General features: G+C 33.9%; 2 protein-coding genes and 1 long non-coding RNA gene across 5 annotated transcripts in view; 1 reads left to right on the top strand and 2 right to left on the bottom strand.

Moving 5' to 3' along the window:
• Positions 1-9,766, bottom strand: part of LOC113067030 (transmembrane protein 266-like) — a 53,659-nt gene extending 43,893 nt beyond the window's left edge. For both annotated transcript variants that reach the window (XM_026239227.1, XM_026239228.1), the window contains exons 1-2: positions 8,973-9,766; positions 5,424-5,538 (exon numbers count right to left, since the gene is read on the bottom strand). In XM_026239227.1, the coding sequence (XP_026095012.1) occupies positions 5,424-5,437 (14 nt within the window). In that variant the 5' untranslated portion in view covers positions 5,438-5,538; positions 8,973-9,766. The remainder of the gene's footprint in view (positions 1-5,423; positions 5,539-8,972) is intronic.
• Positions 9,767-11,342: 1,576 nt separating this feature from the next.
• Positions 11,343-14,878, top strand: LOC113067029 (pro-neuregulin-4, membrane-bound isoform-like). 2 transcript variants are annotated; one of them, XM_026239226.1, is made up of 5 exons: positions 11,343-11,409; positions 12,315-12,389; positions 12,621-12,714; positions 12,798-12,950; positions 14,246-14,878. In XM_026239226.1, exons 2-5 carry the CDS (start codon positions 12,380-12,382, stop codon positions 14,319-14,321), a joined length of 333 nt encoding a protein of 110 aa, XP_026095011.1. In that variant the 5' UTR covers positions 11,343-11,409; positions 12,315-12,379; the 3' UTR covers positions 14,322-14,878. The 2 variants fall into 2 exon arrangements, with proteins under 2 accessions (XP_026095011.1, XP_026095010.1); XM_026239225.1 differs by having other exon boundaries at positions 11,355-11,533.
• Positions 14,879-17,039: 2,161 nt separating this feature from the next.
• LOC113066462 (uncharacterized) lies at positions 17,040-18,184 on the bottom strand. Its single transcript, XR_003279172.1, has 2 exons — positions 18,004-18,184; positions 17,040-17,907 (listed from the first exon to the last, which is right to left on the bottom strand). It is a non-coding gene; the product is annotated as an uncharacterized LOC113066462 (long non-coding RNA).
• Between the last annotated feature and the right edge of the window lie 48 nt (positions 18,185-18,232).

Below are 18,232 nucleotides of genomic sequence, written 5' to 3'. Positions count from 1 at the left end.
TCTTGAGAGCCTGAGTACGTGCCCAAAGTTCCCACCACTCCTTTTAGGGATCAGGTGGTGAACTTGCAAGCCCTGCCCCTGGAGGAGGCAGACCCAGCCCTGGCGCACCTACGTGGACAGAACTCGGTGCCTTAGGACCTCAGACCAGCTCTTTGTCTGTTATGGAGGCCAGCATGCCCCCTAGGGGTGAGAGCTCACTCAACTAGGAGCGTAGCTTCCTCCTGGGTGCTGGCGCATGGCGCCTCGCTAGCAGACATCTGTAGAGCTGCAGGCTGGGCGACACCTAACACATTCACGAGATTTTTTAATCACTGTGTAGAGCCCTGTCCTCCTGGGTACTCGCCCCTTCGGGCCAGTAAGGACCTGATCGGTGTCAATCCTCTTGCTGCGCCATTCCACTCCGCAGACTGGATGCGTGCGCTATTCCCCTCAGGTGAGTTCCTCAGTCAGAACCCTGGGTTCCTTCAGCACTGTTGATGTCCAACACTTGCGTACATGCCCTTTGGTCAGCCCTGTGTGGGACTAGGTGCCACCATGTGTCATGATTCCCCTTTTTTGGGTAATCCCACGTGTGTATGTCCACAGTAAGTCTCTCCGCAGCTTATGTCTTTCCCTTGGCAAGCCTCTTGCCAGCTCTGTCATTGAAACTTCCAACCTGCGGGCTGGGTACCTCAGAGTTCTTATGTATCACCACCTTGGTAGATACCTGCCTTCTGTAGGTCCTCCCACGGGCAGGCAGCCTGCTAGCATATGTCCAGCAGGAATATGCTACCCAGTGTATTCTGTGTGAGCTATAGACCCTCACTCATGCTGGCCTCACGACAGGGTGCTATCACTTACACGGGTCGCTGGAAGACAGCCATGTGGCGTTTTGTAAGGGACCCCTTTCGTAATGTCAAAAGTGACCGACTGAAAGGGAACTTCTTGGTTACGTATGTAACCCTCGTTCCCTGAAGGAGGGAACAGAGACGTTACGTCGCCTTGCCACATTGCTGTTCTGCTGAACGGCCGGGTCACTGGCTTGGCTCCTCAGCAAAGACTTGAATGAAAGTTGCTCGCATTGCTCCTTATATACCCACTCTGCGGGGCGGAGTTCTCCGTGCAAATTCCGCAGACCAAGGTACTTTGTGTACCATTAGCTCGTTTTGTACCACTCAAAGGTGATTGGGCTCTTGGGCGAGATCCCATTCGTAACGAGGGTTACATACGTGACCAAGACGTTACTTCACTACAGCTACATGATATCATAAATATGCAGGCTGAATATAGTTATATTATTTGTATCATATCATCATCTGATGTGAATTCAAAAAGCAAGGGTTATATATAAATAAATAAAAAACGGACACAAAATTTTTTTAAAGCAGCACCAGCAAGGGTGGCCAAGTTTTGCATAATGCATAAAGGCACATCAAATTATAAATTAATCTTTATTAACAAAAATAAATTATTTTTAAATGTCTATTTCCAATTAACCTTTCATGTATGAAAATGTTAAATTGTGTCTACAGTGTGTGTGCAACCCTGTTACCACATGAAAAATGTGGTAAATGTACAAAATGTAACTAAATGAAAAAGCTGATCTGTATCCTTTTAACATAATATAAGACAAATAATATAATTTGTTTTTTAAATATATTTTGACACAAATCATGTTCAACCCCGTTACCAACATAATCAACCAAATATTTTTTCTTGAATATATGGGAAATCAATGATCTTCAGTAACAACAAATAAGCATTTTCTCCCAAATATCTACACACCCTCTTGAGTAACAACTTATTTTAAGATCTAATGTCAAAACTGTTATCCATTCATGTGTAGTTTCTATAATTTATACAGAAAAATGAATCAACTTTTTTTTTCTTTAACTGTATAAAATAAAAAAACAAGACAAAACAAAATAAAATAAAATGGTTTATACAAGTCTTTGGGACTTTTGTCAGACGTTTGTGCAGTTATTTTGACAAAAATGGCAATGTGTTTAAGGTCTTTAAAATCAAAACCGTACTTTTGCAGGTTTTAGTTAAAACCAGCTAGTTTTTAGGGCTTAGTGTTATAGTAAAAAAAAAAAAAAAAACAACACTTTCCCCAGTTTCTGACTAGCAATAGCAAATAACACATTTTTGCTGTGAAATAACTGCTATTACTCAAATAACTGCTAATTACTAATTCTATTTAAAATAACTAATTACTATTTAAATAAAACCTCCTTTGAATAGACTCTAATTCCAACTTCGCAATAATAGAAAATATGCAACAGTAAAGAAAATGACATGTGTCATGCAAAATATAAAAAAAGTTTTCTGTATTGATGCTACTGAACAACCAGCTGTGAAATAATCCTTAGATCCTTGTGTTGTTTATTTTCCTCGCTTTAAGCATTTTAATGTCTATTTCTCACAACACAAGATCAGCATGCTGCATGTGTAAATAATATCCACATGGTGGTTTTGGTTGGATTTAATATAAGGACTTTTGCGGTATACTTGCAATCTATCCTGTGGTGTGTAATTGAGTCAAATGTATCATGTTATTCTCTGCAGCTTACTCCCGTGTCTCAGACTCGCTCTGAATGCACAGTACACAAGTGCAGCTCTGATGAACAAAGACGGCAGCTGAAGTAATCCACTCTGCATTCACTAGCAACCTCCCCAAATCTCCCTCTCCCTGGACACCAAAACCACTGCCATAAGAAAACAGGAGCTTCCTGTGAAGGCCACACACCGAGCACTTCTTCATAATCCAATATAACTGACACCGGTGCTAGTATTGGTTGTACTTCAGAGCTGATACTGCTTTAAAATTCCTTTACCAAATTTAATTTGACTCAAACTGAAACAAGTCTGTGAGGGACAGAATTACAGTCCATTCAATCTACATTATCTCATTGGTATTTATAGCTATTTGAATGTAAAGTGTGTTTCATGCACACATTCATTTTGTATAGACATGTCAATATCATGAACATTAAGGGATTTGGGAGCATGTGTATGTCCGTTTTATGTTTTAAGCACTGTGATACAATGCTATTGTACATCTATCAACAACATACCTAACAATGATTTGTGAAAATTTCTTTAAAGTTTTACGTAAAAGGATTTACGTTTTTGGTGCTTTTGATACAATGCTGCACATCAAATGATTTTTAAACATTAAATGTATGCATATGTTATGGTTTTATGCTTCAAATGCTGTCAATGGGTTGCAATACTGCACATTTAACAACAATACCATGAACATAATACACAATATAAGGATTTGTAAAATGTCTTTGTTCTTCATAAAATAGTTAACATAAAATTACAAAGTTAGTATAAAGCTCTGTTGATACAACACTATTGCATTTTTATCCACGTCAAATGATTTGTAAATATGTGTGCATCTTTGAAGTTGTACGTGAAAGGGTTTACATTTTAAGCTCTGCAAACATAATGCTCTTTGTCAACAACATCAAACAATGTGTTAACATTTGTATATCTCTAAAGTTATACATACACGAAAGTGTTTAGACATTGTCGATACGATGCTGCTGAAAGCTAATAAATCAACTACATCAACATCAAAGGATTTGTAAACATATGTCTGTTTGTACGTCCGTAAAGTTGTAGATACATAAAAGGTTTTATGGTTTAGGCGCTGTTGATATGATGCTATTTTATGGTTATCATCAACATTAAAGAATTAGAAAACATTTGTACGTCTCTAAAATTAAGCATATATAAAAGGTCCTTTAAGTGATACTTTAAGTGGTATGCGATATCATAAACATCAAAAGTTTGATAAACATTTGTATGTCTCTAAAGTTGTAAGTACAATTTTAAATTTTAGATGCAGTCATCAGCTTGCTTTTATAGTTTCAGCGCCTATGCAAAAACGTTAAAAAATATAATAATAATTTTTACAAATCAAAGTCCACAATGAACTTAACATTTCACAGACTTAGCGATCAACATCAGTCACATGACGATACAATAAACGTTACCTCACAGACTTATTTTCACTTGCATCATATTAAATTAGGTAAGGTGGCCTGATTCTAGTGAGAATGTAATGCAAAAGTCACGTCACGAAGACTTCACCTAAGAATGCCAAGTCAGTGTCCGTGTCTATCCAACAGTTGCGGGTTGGAAGAATGTGGAAAGGGCAGATATATGATCTTGCATTCCTACATGAATCAGGACACGCTGAGCGCCTGACTGCAGAACAGTGTGTGTCTATAAATGAGGATATCACACTCCTCCTGCTGCAGAGCAAACACATGGATGTCGAGTGAGAAGCGCTGCGGCTCCTGCTGCTGAAGATGACGAGTCAATTAAGAACATTCATATGCTGATTTTTTTTTTTATTGTTAAATATTTCCCAGTCCTAATATAGTCACATCTTGCACCCCGACCAGCCCAACACCGTAATGGTAACTAATCATTTGTGTGAATCTGGCCGGCGGGGTTATCAGTTTTTGAATGGAAGTTTGGGGAACCTGTTTGAAAGTATTTTTCCCGTCATGTTTAATAATATTAGTGGCTTGAAAATTGTCCAGCAACCATTGTACATTTACTTGCATGATAAATATGCATTTGCAGCATTTACACTACCATTAAAAAGTTATGTGTAATCTTATAGTCTTACTATTTTAAATAAATGCTGCTCTTTTCAATTCATCAAAAAAAAAATATATATATATATAATGGTTTCCACAAAAATTTTAAGCGGCAAAACTGTTTACAACATACTGTAGATAATAATCAGCATATCAGAATGATTTCTGAAGGATCATGTGACACCGAAGACTGAAGTTTTCAGTCACAGGAATAAATGACATTTTAAAATAAAAAGTTTATTTGAAATCGTAGTACTATTTTACAGTACTACTGTTTCTACTGTATTTTTCGTCAAATAAATGCCTTGGGAAGAGAATTAAAAAACAACAATACATTTTTAAATCTTAACGACAAAAAACTTCTGAACAGCAGCATATCTATTCTTGATTATAATATTAACGATTAGGATACATATTAAATCATCATATTTTAATATGATATATACAGCAGTAACCACAATATATAGTACCAATATTTTTAATACGGAATACTTGACCTATTTATGGTAGGACCAGACTTCTTTGACAAATCACTGTACAACTAAAGTTTGAACAACACAATCTGAAGAATGAGATAAACCAAAAATGTCTTCGTAAAATGTAACGCAAACAAATCTACACTCCAAAAAGTATTCAAATGAAACAAAGGCGACAGAAAAGTCTAAATAAGACATTGCTTAGCGCGTAATCAGTGTTACTGAAGAGTAAACACACACAAACACAACACACACTCCCCTGTGCCTGATACACACAGCAGCGTTCTCACACTACTATCCACACTAATACAAAGCAGGTAGGATGTTCTGTAGCTTGCACACTCACTGTGGCTGGCTCATGGTGTGACGTGCAGCAATTGCTGAACGGACGTCCTCTTTCGACTCTCTCAAACGTGAGCTCTAGTTTGTGCTAGACGGAGGCGACTTCACTCATACCAAACCTGAGGAGAACAGCACAGAAACATACTTTCTTTAAACACATCACACTATATCAATTAAAGGCTTAATAGCAACTTCTGTGTGTGTTTTAAAATCGAAATTCACCACTGTATGTTTATGAACGCATGAAGATCTAGTTCAGCCGTGACACAGTTATCCTTGCGGAGCTTTGGAATTGTCGCTTATGCAATAAAATCAATGAAGGGAGATATTAGATCTGTTATGAAATCAAACACACGCTTAGCTTCACAGTTTTACCAGTGAACTGTGACATAAATCAAGTGAAGAAACCGTTAAAGCTACGATTCAGCAAGGGTGCATACTCCTCCATTTAACTGAATATTTGATATCAGAACAAGATGTGTTGGTATAAACCTGGGAAGGAGACATTGGTGTAAAGGAGTTAAGGACTTTATGCCAAAGTGAAAATCATGATTAAAAAAAAAAAAATCTGAGAATTTATTTTTAACCATTTAGAATATTTGAAAATATTTCCATACAGCCCATAGCGGCGAACACTGCCAGACTCCCAAAAATAACAAAAACTCATTAAAAAATAGCAAGCAGGAATTGTGCACTACATTCCATTATGATTCTTTTTTTCTTTTAAAATTTAATATTTACGAAAGTTGATATTTACGTTGATAATCGTCCCTCTCTGTGAGATATGAAAGTCACAGTGAAACAGAAGTAGTGACAGATCTTTAAATTGATAATCTTATAGGGTAAAAAAATATATATTCTAAAAGTATTTTAAATAAACTAAATTTATGTTTCAAACAGTGAAGCTCAATTAATTTTTTTTTAAATATATATATATATATATATATATATATATATATATTATTTTCAACCTTCATATACCAAAACATCTTTCAAAATGTATTTTTAAGGCAAGACAATATACTTCCAATCTTACAATAGCTTTTATTTAGGCTAAATATAATTGAACACAAAATAGCTCATTATCAAAACTACATTTATAATGTTTTAATAATGTTCTCTTTTTTTCATATATTGTATTGTCTTTTTTGGAATATTGTATCGTCACTCCATGCTGATTTTTATTTAAATATATTTATATTTTTTATATACATTTGTAAAAATATACAAAAAAATAGGCAATATATATTTTATATACATATTATTAAAGAAAACATAATATGACATAATATGAATATTGAAATCTCTTTTAGCAAATATATTTTTTTATATTTTGAATATATATATATATATATATATATATATATTTGTTTTTTTATTTATTTATTTATTTTTTTTTTATATATGGGATCATACAAGGGGTTACGGAGAGCTAAAGATGATTCGTTGATACTTTCTTTGACCCTTTTAAAACGGGTCAAAGAATCATATTCTTGTAGCGAAGGCTTCCCCTTTCAATTCCCAGAATTCATACTGTCCTACATATGGTATGCATGTGTGAGCTGAGTGCATAGTGCTTCATTCACATTTAATAGAAAATAAAAAACTAGGTTATTATTGTACACAGCTTGATTTTCAGCAGGGTTGGCATTACACAAAGCCCCGACTGCCTACGATTGCCCTTTTTGGTGTCAAGGTGCAATGAAGTTGTCAACCTTGCTATGGACAGACATCAATAAAAAGAAGGGTCCGTAGCGCTCGTTTCCCACCGGCTTCGATCACTGAAGAGCTGTGATGAAAGATTCATTTACTGAGACTGACAAACGCTGGGGTCTCAAACTCTAGCAGTTTTACAAAAGGTATCACCTCAGGCTGGGGGACGAGGTGAAACTAGTACACAGGACAAATCACAATTAGCCAAATAAGGCATAGTGTACACAGGTCAGTGAGACAGGAAGTCTGAACAGATGGAAGTGGGACAAAGTAGAGGAGAGAGGAAGATGTGAGGGTTCGTTTTAGCATTCATGTTTAAGTGAAAGGTGCTGTTTGCCTCTCATGCTAATGAAAATAAATTTAAAGAGAAAATATCTATGCAATGTCTCTCTTTATAGCATTAACAAACATTATTATGCAATGGAATGCTTAACAGATGATTATATATAGGCCTATTAGCTATTAAATTTGATTAGGTTTCACAAAGAATATCAAAAGTCCCAAGTGTGTGTGTGTGTGTGTGTGTATATATTCCTCTAAACTGTTTTTTAAATACATATATTTTTTTCATATGTAACATAAATAACTTAAATGAACCAAAAAAAATAGCTTTTTTTGATGTTACCTTTTTAGTTTTTAGTGTTTTTGGGTGTTTCACAAACAATTATTATTTTTAATAATAATTTGAATGCTAATATTAAGTTGAAAAGAGGTCAATGTGTGTTGGTGTGTTTGGTGAACAATAAAAATCACCTCTGATAACATTTTTCTACTATTGATTTTTAAAACATACACTTTCTGTAAAGCTGCTTGGAAAATGATTCTAATTGTGAAAAATCCTATACAAATAAATGTGAACTGCAACGGAAATGTGAATTAAAAAGTAAAAACTTGCTATTCTATTCTAAAGCCTTTTCATTTTAAAGGTTAGGACAAATCACACTTTTTAGGTGACCTTAAAAACATTACAGTCAGCATAATATAATATTACCATATATATTTTATATGTTAACATAACATTTCATTTAAATATAGGCTTACATAGTAGCTAGCTTAAATGTTGGAATTAACATTAACTAAGAAAAAAAAATGCTTTAGAATTATTTATTCTTAGTTTGTTTTAACTATGTAGTTAACAAATGCAAACATTACTGTGAAGTGTTACCGATTTTTTTAAACCGATACCGTTTTATGTATTTGTATGAGATTGTGATAATTATGCGCTTTGGGGTGATGTAATGCAGTTTGCTAAATTGTAATACTAAAAAAAGGAAAACTCGATAAATATAAGACAAATTATCGGTTAATTTAACAGATCTGAATCAGGCACGTCTCACATCAGTGCTCTCATTTGGATTTGTTGTGTTGACCACGTGCCCAAAGACCTACGATGGACCTAACTTACATAATCAAAGTTCGTAGATGCCACTATCAGAAGTTTAGCGGAACATATCCAGGCAACATGAAAGCCAAAATACATGCAAGAAACATGGCGATGGAACCATTTCGTGTCATTTTGACACACTTCCGCAAGCTACAATTAACCCACCTGCAACCAATTTCCTTCCCCGTCAGGAATGAGCAGAAAGTCCTCATCAACACAACATTAGATGCGCACTCTAATTTATGAAAATGGAAGACGTGTCTTGTGTTTCCCAGGCCTAGAGGAGCTATCGGTGGTGTCTTCTGATTAAAGCATCACCAGCACCACGACAGCTAGTGATTTAGTGATGCAATTACCAAAATAACAGCAAACACCCATCAAGTCAATAATTGGTGGCATGAACGCGGGAATAAACAGTGATGAAATGCTCGTCTCCAAGGGGTAACATTAACCTACCTCGATTTACATCGTTGAAACTTTAATCACGTCTCCCTGGCCCTCGTGGTTATGATAATATGTCCCTCGCCGATAACCAGAAGAGGCTTGACGCGTGAAAAGGCGGTTTCGCAGTGGTCAAGCATCCGTTCTGCTGCTTCTCTCGCGAATAAAGCGGACGCTGAGTGAATGCGCGCCGTGTCACGAGCATCATCGCTCAGCGAGGTGATATCAGGAGTCCACACGTCCAGAGAAACGCGTCGTTTTCGCGACAGGAGGAGTGCATTGTGTGTCGATCGAGCTGTTTAGTATGAGGTGTGGTTTGTGCTGAGGGCTTCTTCTTTAAATCACGCCAGGGACTCAGTCTCGTGCCGAAGCCGCGATTAGACGCGATTCGATTGAAGCATGACCGCCAGCATCGCTCCGTTATGTCGGAGGAGGAGGAAGAGGAGGAGGAGGATGGGATTCATTACGTAGAGAACACGCTTTTCTATTGGTTTTCTGTCCGAGAGATGGCAAATGCTCTTAGGGATAACCTCGCATCCATCTCAACACCTTACTGCCCGCCGAGGTCCCTCACAATTATTACAGCGTGCTGCAAACACACATCAGTCATGAACATAACGTCACTCAAGAGCTGTCATGAGTCACGTGACGACAGAGGTGACATTGAGATCAACATGAGGTGAGAGAGGTGAAGACAAAACAAAGATCTGCTCCAGACTTTCCCATCACATCACATGTCCCATTATAATCCTATCTTTAATCAAACCATTAAATACCATCCGTACTGCACATCATGCTTCCATACCGACATACACCATTCAACTATAACAATTATCTTACACAACACTGTAAAAAGTGGTCACTTGCAATCTTTACCGTAATTTACCATAACATATTTTTGACTTGAATAAAAGCAGTTATTAATGTGTTTTTCAGTTTAGCCTCATCATAACATTACCATAGGTATTTAATTTAATTTTACCTGCATGACACTGCACTATACAGTCATGGTATCATAATGCAGATTACAGTTAGCATTTTGAAATACAATAATAATATAGCCTGATACTATAATATTACTGTACATTATTCCAGTATCATTCAGAAGATAATATTTGTATTTATAGTACTAATGCCATCAGACTAGTGTGTACTGTTACTTCACATTATAACTTTTTACACAAAAAAAGTTTTGTGAGTACACAAAAGTTTGGAGGGGGTAATTTTTGTTTTGTTTTGGGGGATATTATAGAAGTCTCTTGTGCTCAACTAATAAAAAATACAGTAAAAACAGTAATATAGTGAAATATTATTATGTCACATCACATGATCTCTCAAAAATCATTCTAATCATACATTTCATGAAAACAGTTATTTTCAGGATTCTTTGATAAATAGAATGTTCAAAAGAAAGCATTTAAAAAAATCTTAAATCTTTTGAAACATTATAAATTACTGTTATTTACCGTATGTTCAATTTAATGTGTCTTTCTTGACTAAATAAAATTATTCATTTCAAAACAAAATTCTTAACATTTTGAAAGGCATATTTGCTTTTTTTCATCTAAAATATATTTTCAAAACCATGCATTTTGTTTGTTTGTTAATTTAACAGCTCCATTTTTGGGCTGTGGAATTATGGCAAATTATAATAAAATGTATTTTTTCATTGTGAACACATTTCTGTTTTTTTTTTTTTTTTTTTTTATGATTTAAAGTTGTAGTTATTTGGCCTTGTGGCACCGAAACCTCAGAACTATCTCTTTCTAACGGTTTTCGGTGACAGGAGATGATGTTGCCTTTTGTCCTTCATGTGCCCTTTAAAAAAAAGAATGTAAACAAGCAATTAAAGTCTTCCAAGTTCCCACGATTCCACGCATACCTGCGACACACACAGAACTTCCCCATTAGCATTTCTTGCATACCAAAGTCTGACACCAAACCCAGGTGGCCTACTCACACAGAGAGCAAAGCAGTCTCACTGAGAACCACACCTGCTCTTAATACACTTAAAATAACAGTACCAGCCCTCACAGTTTCTATTAATACATATCTGAAGAAACCTAAAGTTTACAATGCAAAAACTCTTCACGACCCAATGATAAATGTTTGAATCTGCTCAAAAATAATCTATCAAATTCAAAAAGATGGAATAGATGTGGTGATCTACTCCTTAGAGCAGCTTTCTACTGTACAGAAAGTTTCAATCTCTCTTTTTTGTTGAAGTTTGTGATGCAACAGCAGGCTGATTCCCTACAAATCAACTCATGTCATTGTGTTCTACCGACGCATGATGAGAATCATTCCATTCACAAATGTGGACAAACAGCAATCACAACATTTCTGAGCTCAAAGGGATCCGCCCACCACACTTATGTGACTCTGATACGCACAGCGACATTTATCTCAGAAGTTATTTGAGGAAGACAAGGTGACTCACTTTACCTGGACGGTAAGTCTTCACTGATACTTCCCTGAAACAGGGCTGTCTTAGGATTTCATGTACATCTCCGCAAACTTTCTAAAACTGAAGCCTTTGAAAAGTGTATGAAGTCAAGCAATAAACCAGTAAACAGGTGAGTCGTGAGTCGGACAAGTTATGAATTATGCTTTTAGAAAAAGTTGTATTGCGCTGCAATGGATTGGGAGCCTGAATTGGGTTCTTAGTAATGCTTCATTTAAATCTCAGCTTTGTCTCAGATGTTTCTCCTCAAATTTATTAGCTGAAATCCAAACAGACACAAAAGAATTTAACGTGGAATTTAATGAGAAATATTTGATTTCCGATTGAAAACTTTTGACGTTGGATTGTAGATTTTGGTTTCCTGGGAACATCTGAGAACAGTCTGAGATCCTGAAACTCAAAAGCTTTGTTTTTATTTGCTTTCAATCTAATCTCATTGCTGTCTAAGAGAACCAACTGAGAGATTAAATAGATCTCAAATTTTTCATTAAATAAAATGTCTTTATATTACAGAGCCAATTCAGTCAACTGAGCGTTTAAAATACAGATACTATTATACTTAATGTGATAACTTAATATAATTATAGTGTATTTGAATATCTTATACTAGAGTATCCACTGAATTTACTATAACAGTTCAATTGAACATTTAATATAAAACATACTTTTTAATATTCAATTTAGAAAAAAGTGCACAAACATAGCTATTGATAATGATGACCATCATCTCTTACATACAGCACATTTATTTTGTATAAATGTAGAGATATTTGAAAGGAACCATTATAACCAAATGATTAAAACATTTGATTCAACTTCTTTTTTTTTTTTCTTTTTTTTGAAACTTTCTGGTCAAATGTAAGCTAACCGGACCACGTTTACTTTGTTCTCAGGTGTTCATCGAGTGACTGCTGTCAGTTAAAATTTCCATTACGAGAAGATCTATTCAGTGTTTCCCATGATGGCAGGTAATAAAAACATAAGTAAAAAAATGATTAAAGATAATAAAAATATAACAAGAAAAGGAATTTGATATAAAATCATATCATGTGCAAATCACACCTCATATTGTTTCCGTGATGTGGAATTCTTGAAATGCAAATGCAAATTAAATGCAAAATAAAAAAAACAAATTGCTCTGTGAGCTGGATAAATGATGCATTTACTTTTTGCTTCCTTTGGTTTTCCTCTCGTTATAGAACACGGTCAACCTTGCAATGCGTCAGAAGCCAGCTTTTGCATGAATGGAGGAAAATGCTTTAAAATAGACTCTGTGTATACTCTCAAATGTGTGTAAGTATCTCCACGAACAGGATAGCTATTGTTTTGTCATTTACATTAGAAAACACCTATGAAACCCTTGTCCTGTCCTGTAGCTGCAATGCAAACTTTGAGGGCAGCAGATGTGAGCACTTCCAGCTGATCAGTTTCTCACGGGACAGTGAGGAGCAGGGCATGATCGCCGCTGTGGTCATCTTCGCCCTCCTCATCCTAGTGCTGCTCGGTGTGGTCATCTACTACATCTGCAAGTGAGTCCCAAGCACTTCATAAATAATACGTTTCATCAAACATTATAAATAAACATGCGGCAGATTACGTTTACCACAAAAAAACCTCACCTCTATTTTAATATAAAGAACTGTCATTTACAGTGAAGGTCGATATAATTAAGTGATATCCAGTGTTGGGAAGGTTACTTTGGAAATGTATTAGGTTATAGATTACAAGTTACCCTACTTAAAATGTCATAAGTAGTGTAACTATTTCAATTGCATTTGATTACTTTTCTAAAGTTTTCAACTGTTAATTATTTTCAATCATTTAAACCAGGCAGGGTCAACCTGATTACTGTAAGACTTTCAAAATCCTTCATCGCATTTCATTTTAAAGCTAAGCCACCACAAAATCATATTTTGCCCTGCTAATACTTTGAAAAATTGCTATAATTATTTGCTTTTATCCACCTTATTTTTAACGCATGAATGCTAACATTACCATTTAATTTGAATAGGCGAGACTTCCGATGGCACTCTTTATCTGTGCAAAAACAGTCCGTTATGGTACTTTTATATATTTGTATTTGTTATTATATAATTTCCATGTATAATCATAGTCTTAAACGCACTGATTTTGTAGCGTGGATACTTTTACCATTTACTGCACCGTTTTTCTTCTAGTTAGCCTGTTTAACGTCAACTTACATAGAGAGGCTAATGAGTCTCACACATTCATAAAAAATAGCTTACTTTAATTATTTTTTTGCTTTGCCAACGATTTTTGTTCCAGATGAAGCCACAGCAGAATGACTATTTTTTATTAATCATTTTTTGACCGAATCGTTTGAGTGAATGATTCAGCGTGACACTGACACAGGAAGTGAATATGGACATTAGTGAACTTCAAAATGAGTATAGCCACAAAAAGTAAATAAAATGTGTGGAAAAAAAATAGAAAACAAACCTTTTGTAAAGTTTTATTAAATTTTACGGCTCCTGGAAACAACTTCACAGCTCAGATAATACACAGATTTTAGAGCAGAAATATAAATATAAATATACGATTTTAAATCCTTCAAAGATTGGTCCAGTTTACTTCCTTTGCAATTCCTCATCCTATTTTTTTTTCCTTTTTTTAAGAAATCCAAGATCAAGTTTTTTATTTTATTTTTGGTACTAGTACTTTTTACAGTACAGAATAGTATTTTAAAGATTATCAACGCACTGATATGTTAACATGATCTTTTTTAACCCCCAAAACCTGCAAGAAAGTAACAGTTCTGGTAAATAATAAGTTCTCTTTTCTATCTTTATCTATTTATTTCCAGAATAAAGAGAAAGGGCCAGAGTCAACCAAAATCTGAGGAGTACCAGGCAGGCAAATCCAGTAGTGAGCCGGTGTGACTCCACGTTTGAAACTCAGATGCATGTGAACTCACATTGGTTGCTAAAAGAGGCTTTGATGTCGTGGAGGACCCCATCATGACAGAGGAACATCTTTACCTTGTAACATCGCCCCCTTGTGAAAGTCTTGGGCTCGATGTGAAAATGTGCCAGTTGCACAATAGCTCAAAGTGCCAGCTACTCTCAAAATATCTTTCTTAATGTTCGTAGATTTTGTAAATAGATCTGTCAATTAAAACATATTAAGTTAAATATGTTCAAAGGATGCAGATTCCATACAAGCAAAATGTTACCGTATCAGATGTTCAATGGAAAGCAATACATTTCAAAACGAGCATCCTTGGATTGTTTTTAATTTTAATTAGATATAGAAGTCTTAATACTATATATTATAATTGTCACATGTGCTGTGTACATACATTTTTTTTCAGTGTGCTGTTTTTGTTTTTGGCTGAAACTTTGATTATACACTATATATATCCTTCAATTCTACTGGATTATACTGAAATCTCTTCATAATGTTAAAATGTTTTACCATTAAATGTATGTAACAACAACATGCTCAGTCATCATTAATATACATCACCGGACTGGACATAGAATAATTTAAGTTGAATATTTTGACATTTTTAGATGAATAACCATCTTGTACCAAAATGTGCGATATATAGGGCACAACTCATGAACAATGTGTCCCACTATGCAATGTGATTCTTGTGAGATTAATGAACCAGACAGATTTATGGGTTCTCGTGGGATAGCTGACTTGAATGGTGCTGGGTGGGGAGGCACATACCCTCTTCCTGGCTGTGGTGAGTTGGACCCAAGGTTTGCATGCTTAATGCACTGTAATACAATTTCTATATGTTGTAAACTTGTAATGCATATTGCCTGTTTAAGGGTTAAAGAAAGCCCCCCCCCCCACAAAAATAACATTAACAACACAACTAATAACAAATGACAAAAATAACAATAATAAAAATATAATAATAAAAAAAGCAAAAATAGGGAGCAATAATATGAAAAAAATTACAACAAAAATAATAAAAACAAATATAACAAATTATAAAAATAACAACTACAAAAATAATAAATATAACAAACGTCAAAGATAAATAATAATGACAAAAATAATAAATAACAACAAAAATAGAATGAAAAACAATTATGGCATAAACGGAGCAATAATTTGAAATAACAAAAAAAAATAATTGTAACAAAATAATTACAAAATAATAATAACAATAATTGCAAAAGTTCAGAGCAATAAAGAAATAACTATAAAAATAACAACAACAAACATGACGATAAAAACTAAAATAATAACAAAAACAACATCAACTAAACTAATAATAATAATAATAATAAATATAACAAAAAAATAGAATAAAAAACAAATATGTCAAAAATAGGGAGTAATAATATAAAATAATATAGAATAAAAAATAACTAACAAATATAGATTTTTTTACAAAACTAAAAGCGACAACATAATTACAAAAATAAAAACACAATAAAAAACAATAATAGCAAAAATAAGGTACAATAATATTAAATAATAACAATAATAACAACAAATATGATAAAAGCAAAGATACTAATAACTCAACAAAAAATTATAATAACAAATAATAAAAAATAATGACGAAAAAAACAAAAAAAAACAATGCAAAAAAAAAAAAAAAAAAAAAAAACAACAACAAATTTTCATGTAAAATGATAAAAACAAAATAGAACAAAAACAATAATAGAAATATCAAACAACAAAATGAGAACAAAATAAAAATACCACAAGAATACAAATAATAATATTTAGAAAAATAAACAACAAAAACTGTAATAACAAAATTACTTGTATCATTTTATTTGACATCAAAAATACAACAACAAAGTAGCAGCAGTAACAGCTTTTTAAATAAAGAATTAACACATAATTTACATTAACTATATAATCAAACACAAACATATAGACTGTAATAATGACTAACAAAAGTTGAATTAAATGAATATCATATTAAAGAAAATATAAATAATCCATTGCTGATTTTTATAGGTTTACCTCAATTTTACTACTGGTAAACTGTTGATACAGATACTCAAAAATCTGACACTGAATTTGAATTGCCCTTCTTTTTCTACTATTAAAGTTATTAAATAAAGCATTATGACTGCCATCTAGTGGTGATTACTATGCATGACATCTGTTTGTTCTATGTACTTGTGTATATGCAAAATAAGAGATTATAGAAATCATTTCTATTTTAGAATTCATTTATGATGGCAAAGATCCTTTTTATTAATTATAATTTTAATGAATGTGTATTACTATTATTTTTATTATTGGGTACAGTATTCCTTTTCCTTTGTTTTTCATAATTTGTAATCATGTTTTGACATTATTCGGTTCATGTAAGTATTCTAGTGCAGTGAAATACATTTTAAAAAGCACAAATATTCCACGAAGGCTTTAAATTAATATGAGGTTTTGAAGGAATTACAGTATATTGTTAAAAATAGTTTTAGGGCACTGCTTTTCAACTTCCCTGTAACAAAAGTGATAACTCAGCAGACTGAACTTATTGTGAACATGACAAAATGAAAAAATCTGATCAAGAGACCATCATAGAGGCTTCCATAATGCATTTTAATTCTACAAACATATTAGACTGCTCCTAGATTTATAAAAGAGAAAAAGGTGAAAACTGAAGCACAAATTGTCCACAACACGACCCTTTTTATTGAAGTGGTAAAACCTGTAGGAAACATGGAAGATGTTATACAGAACAGAAGATGTTTTACAGGTCGATATGTGTTTAAGATAAAACAATAATTAAATGGTGCAATCATATGAAAACAAATTGTTGGTAATTATGTCTTCGAAACACTTTTATAGCCTTTTCAAGAAATGTTTCTCCAAAAATGTTATGTGGTGTAACCATCACGTAAAAAGTAACAACATATTTCATTCTTTATGAAATATTAGTTACAAAAAAAAGTCTCATCCACTGAGACTCTGATAACCATCCCAGGAGCGCCAACTTCATCCTGCAAAATTATATGACTTGTCTGTAGGCCACTGTGCACTACAAATGAACTATCCATTTAAAGTAAATATACATGAGTAATATAATATTGCGTTTATACAAAAGTTCAACAGCACAAGTGTGTAAATAGATAAGAAACATCAGAGGAGTATCTTTAAAAACCCTCTTCTGTGTGGAACTACTGTGTCATACTGTCCTTTCATCTGTTAAAGGTGATTTCAGGTGACAATAGTTTGTTGGCTGTCTTACAAGGTGTTGTTGAAAGAAAAAAGAACTTGCTTGTTAAAAGTTGCTAGGCAATTCAGTCAAAAGAGCAACGGTAGCAGCCAAAACTATCTGCTCTGGAAGAAATAATAGATTAAAGTCTTCCTCAGTTAGATTTACCCAAACGTATGGAGACATCAGATCCAGAGGCAAATTCCAGGAGATCTGGCCGAGGCGAGGATGCTCTCGGCGGGTTCATGAGCACTGAATGACCGCTGACGCCCTGGAGCTCACATCTCCGAAAACAACACAATTTACATTGTGTGCCTACGAGACCCCTTGATAAACACAGAAACCGAGACATGACTTTTTTTCTTTTTTACCACTACTACTACTAATAATAATAATAATAATACATGGGGGAAAAATTATACAATTGTATAGAGGAAGCTGTACAGCCTGAGATCCCGTTTGATCTCCGAATCAGCGACAGACACCTGACAATGGGGCTATTTTTCAGAATAAAAGTTCACCATTTTGAATTTTAGTTTTTTTTTTAAATGTAATTATATTTAAATTTAATTACATTGTATTTCTCATATTTGTATGAACATCTCATATGTAACATCTCATGGTTTAAAAAAATAAATTACCTATACAAAT

Source organism: Carassius auratus, chromosome 50 (genome assembly GCF_003368295.1).
Source record: "Carassius auratus strain Wakin chromosome 50, ASM336829v1, whole genome shotgun sequence".
NCBI lineage: Eukaryota > Metazoa > Chordata > Actinopteri > Cypriniformes > Cyprinidae > Carassius > Carassius auratus.
Note: the sequence above shows the minus strand (reverse complement) of the source record. Positions and strands in the feature narration are given on the sequence as shown.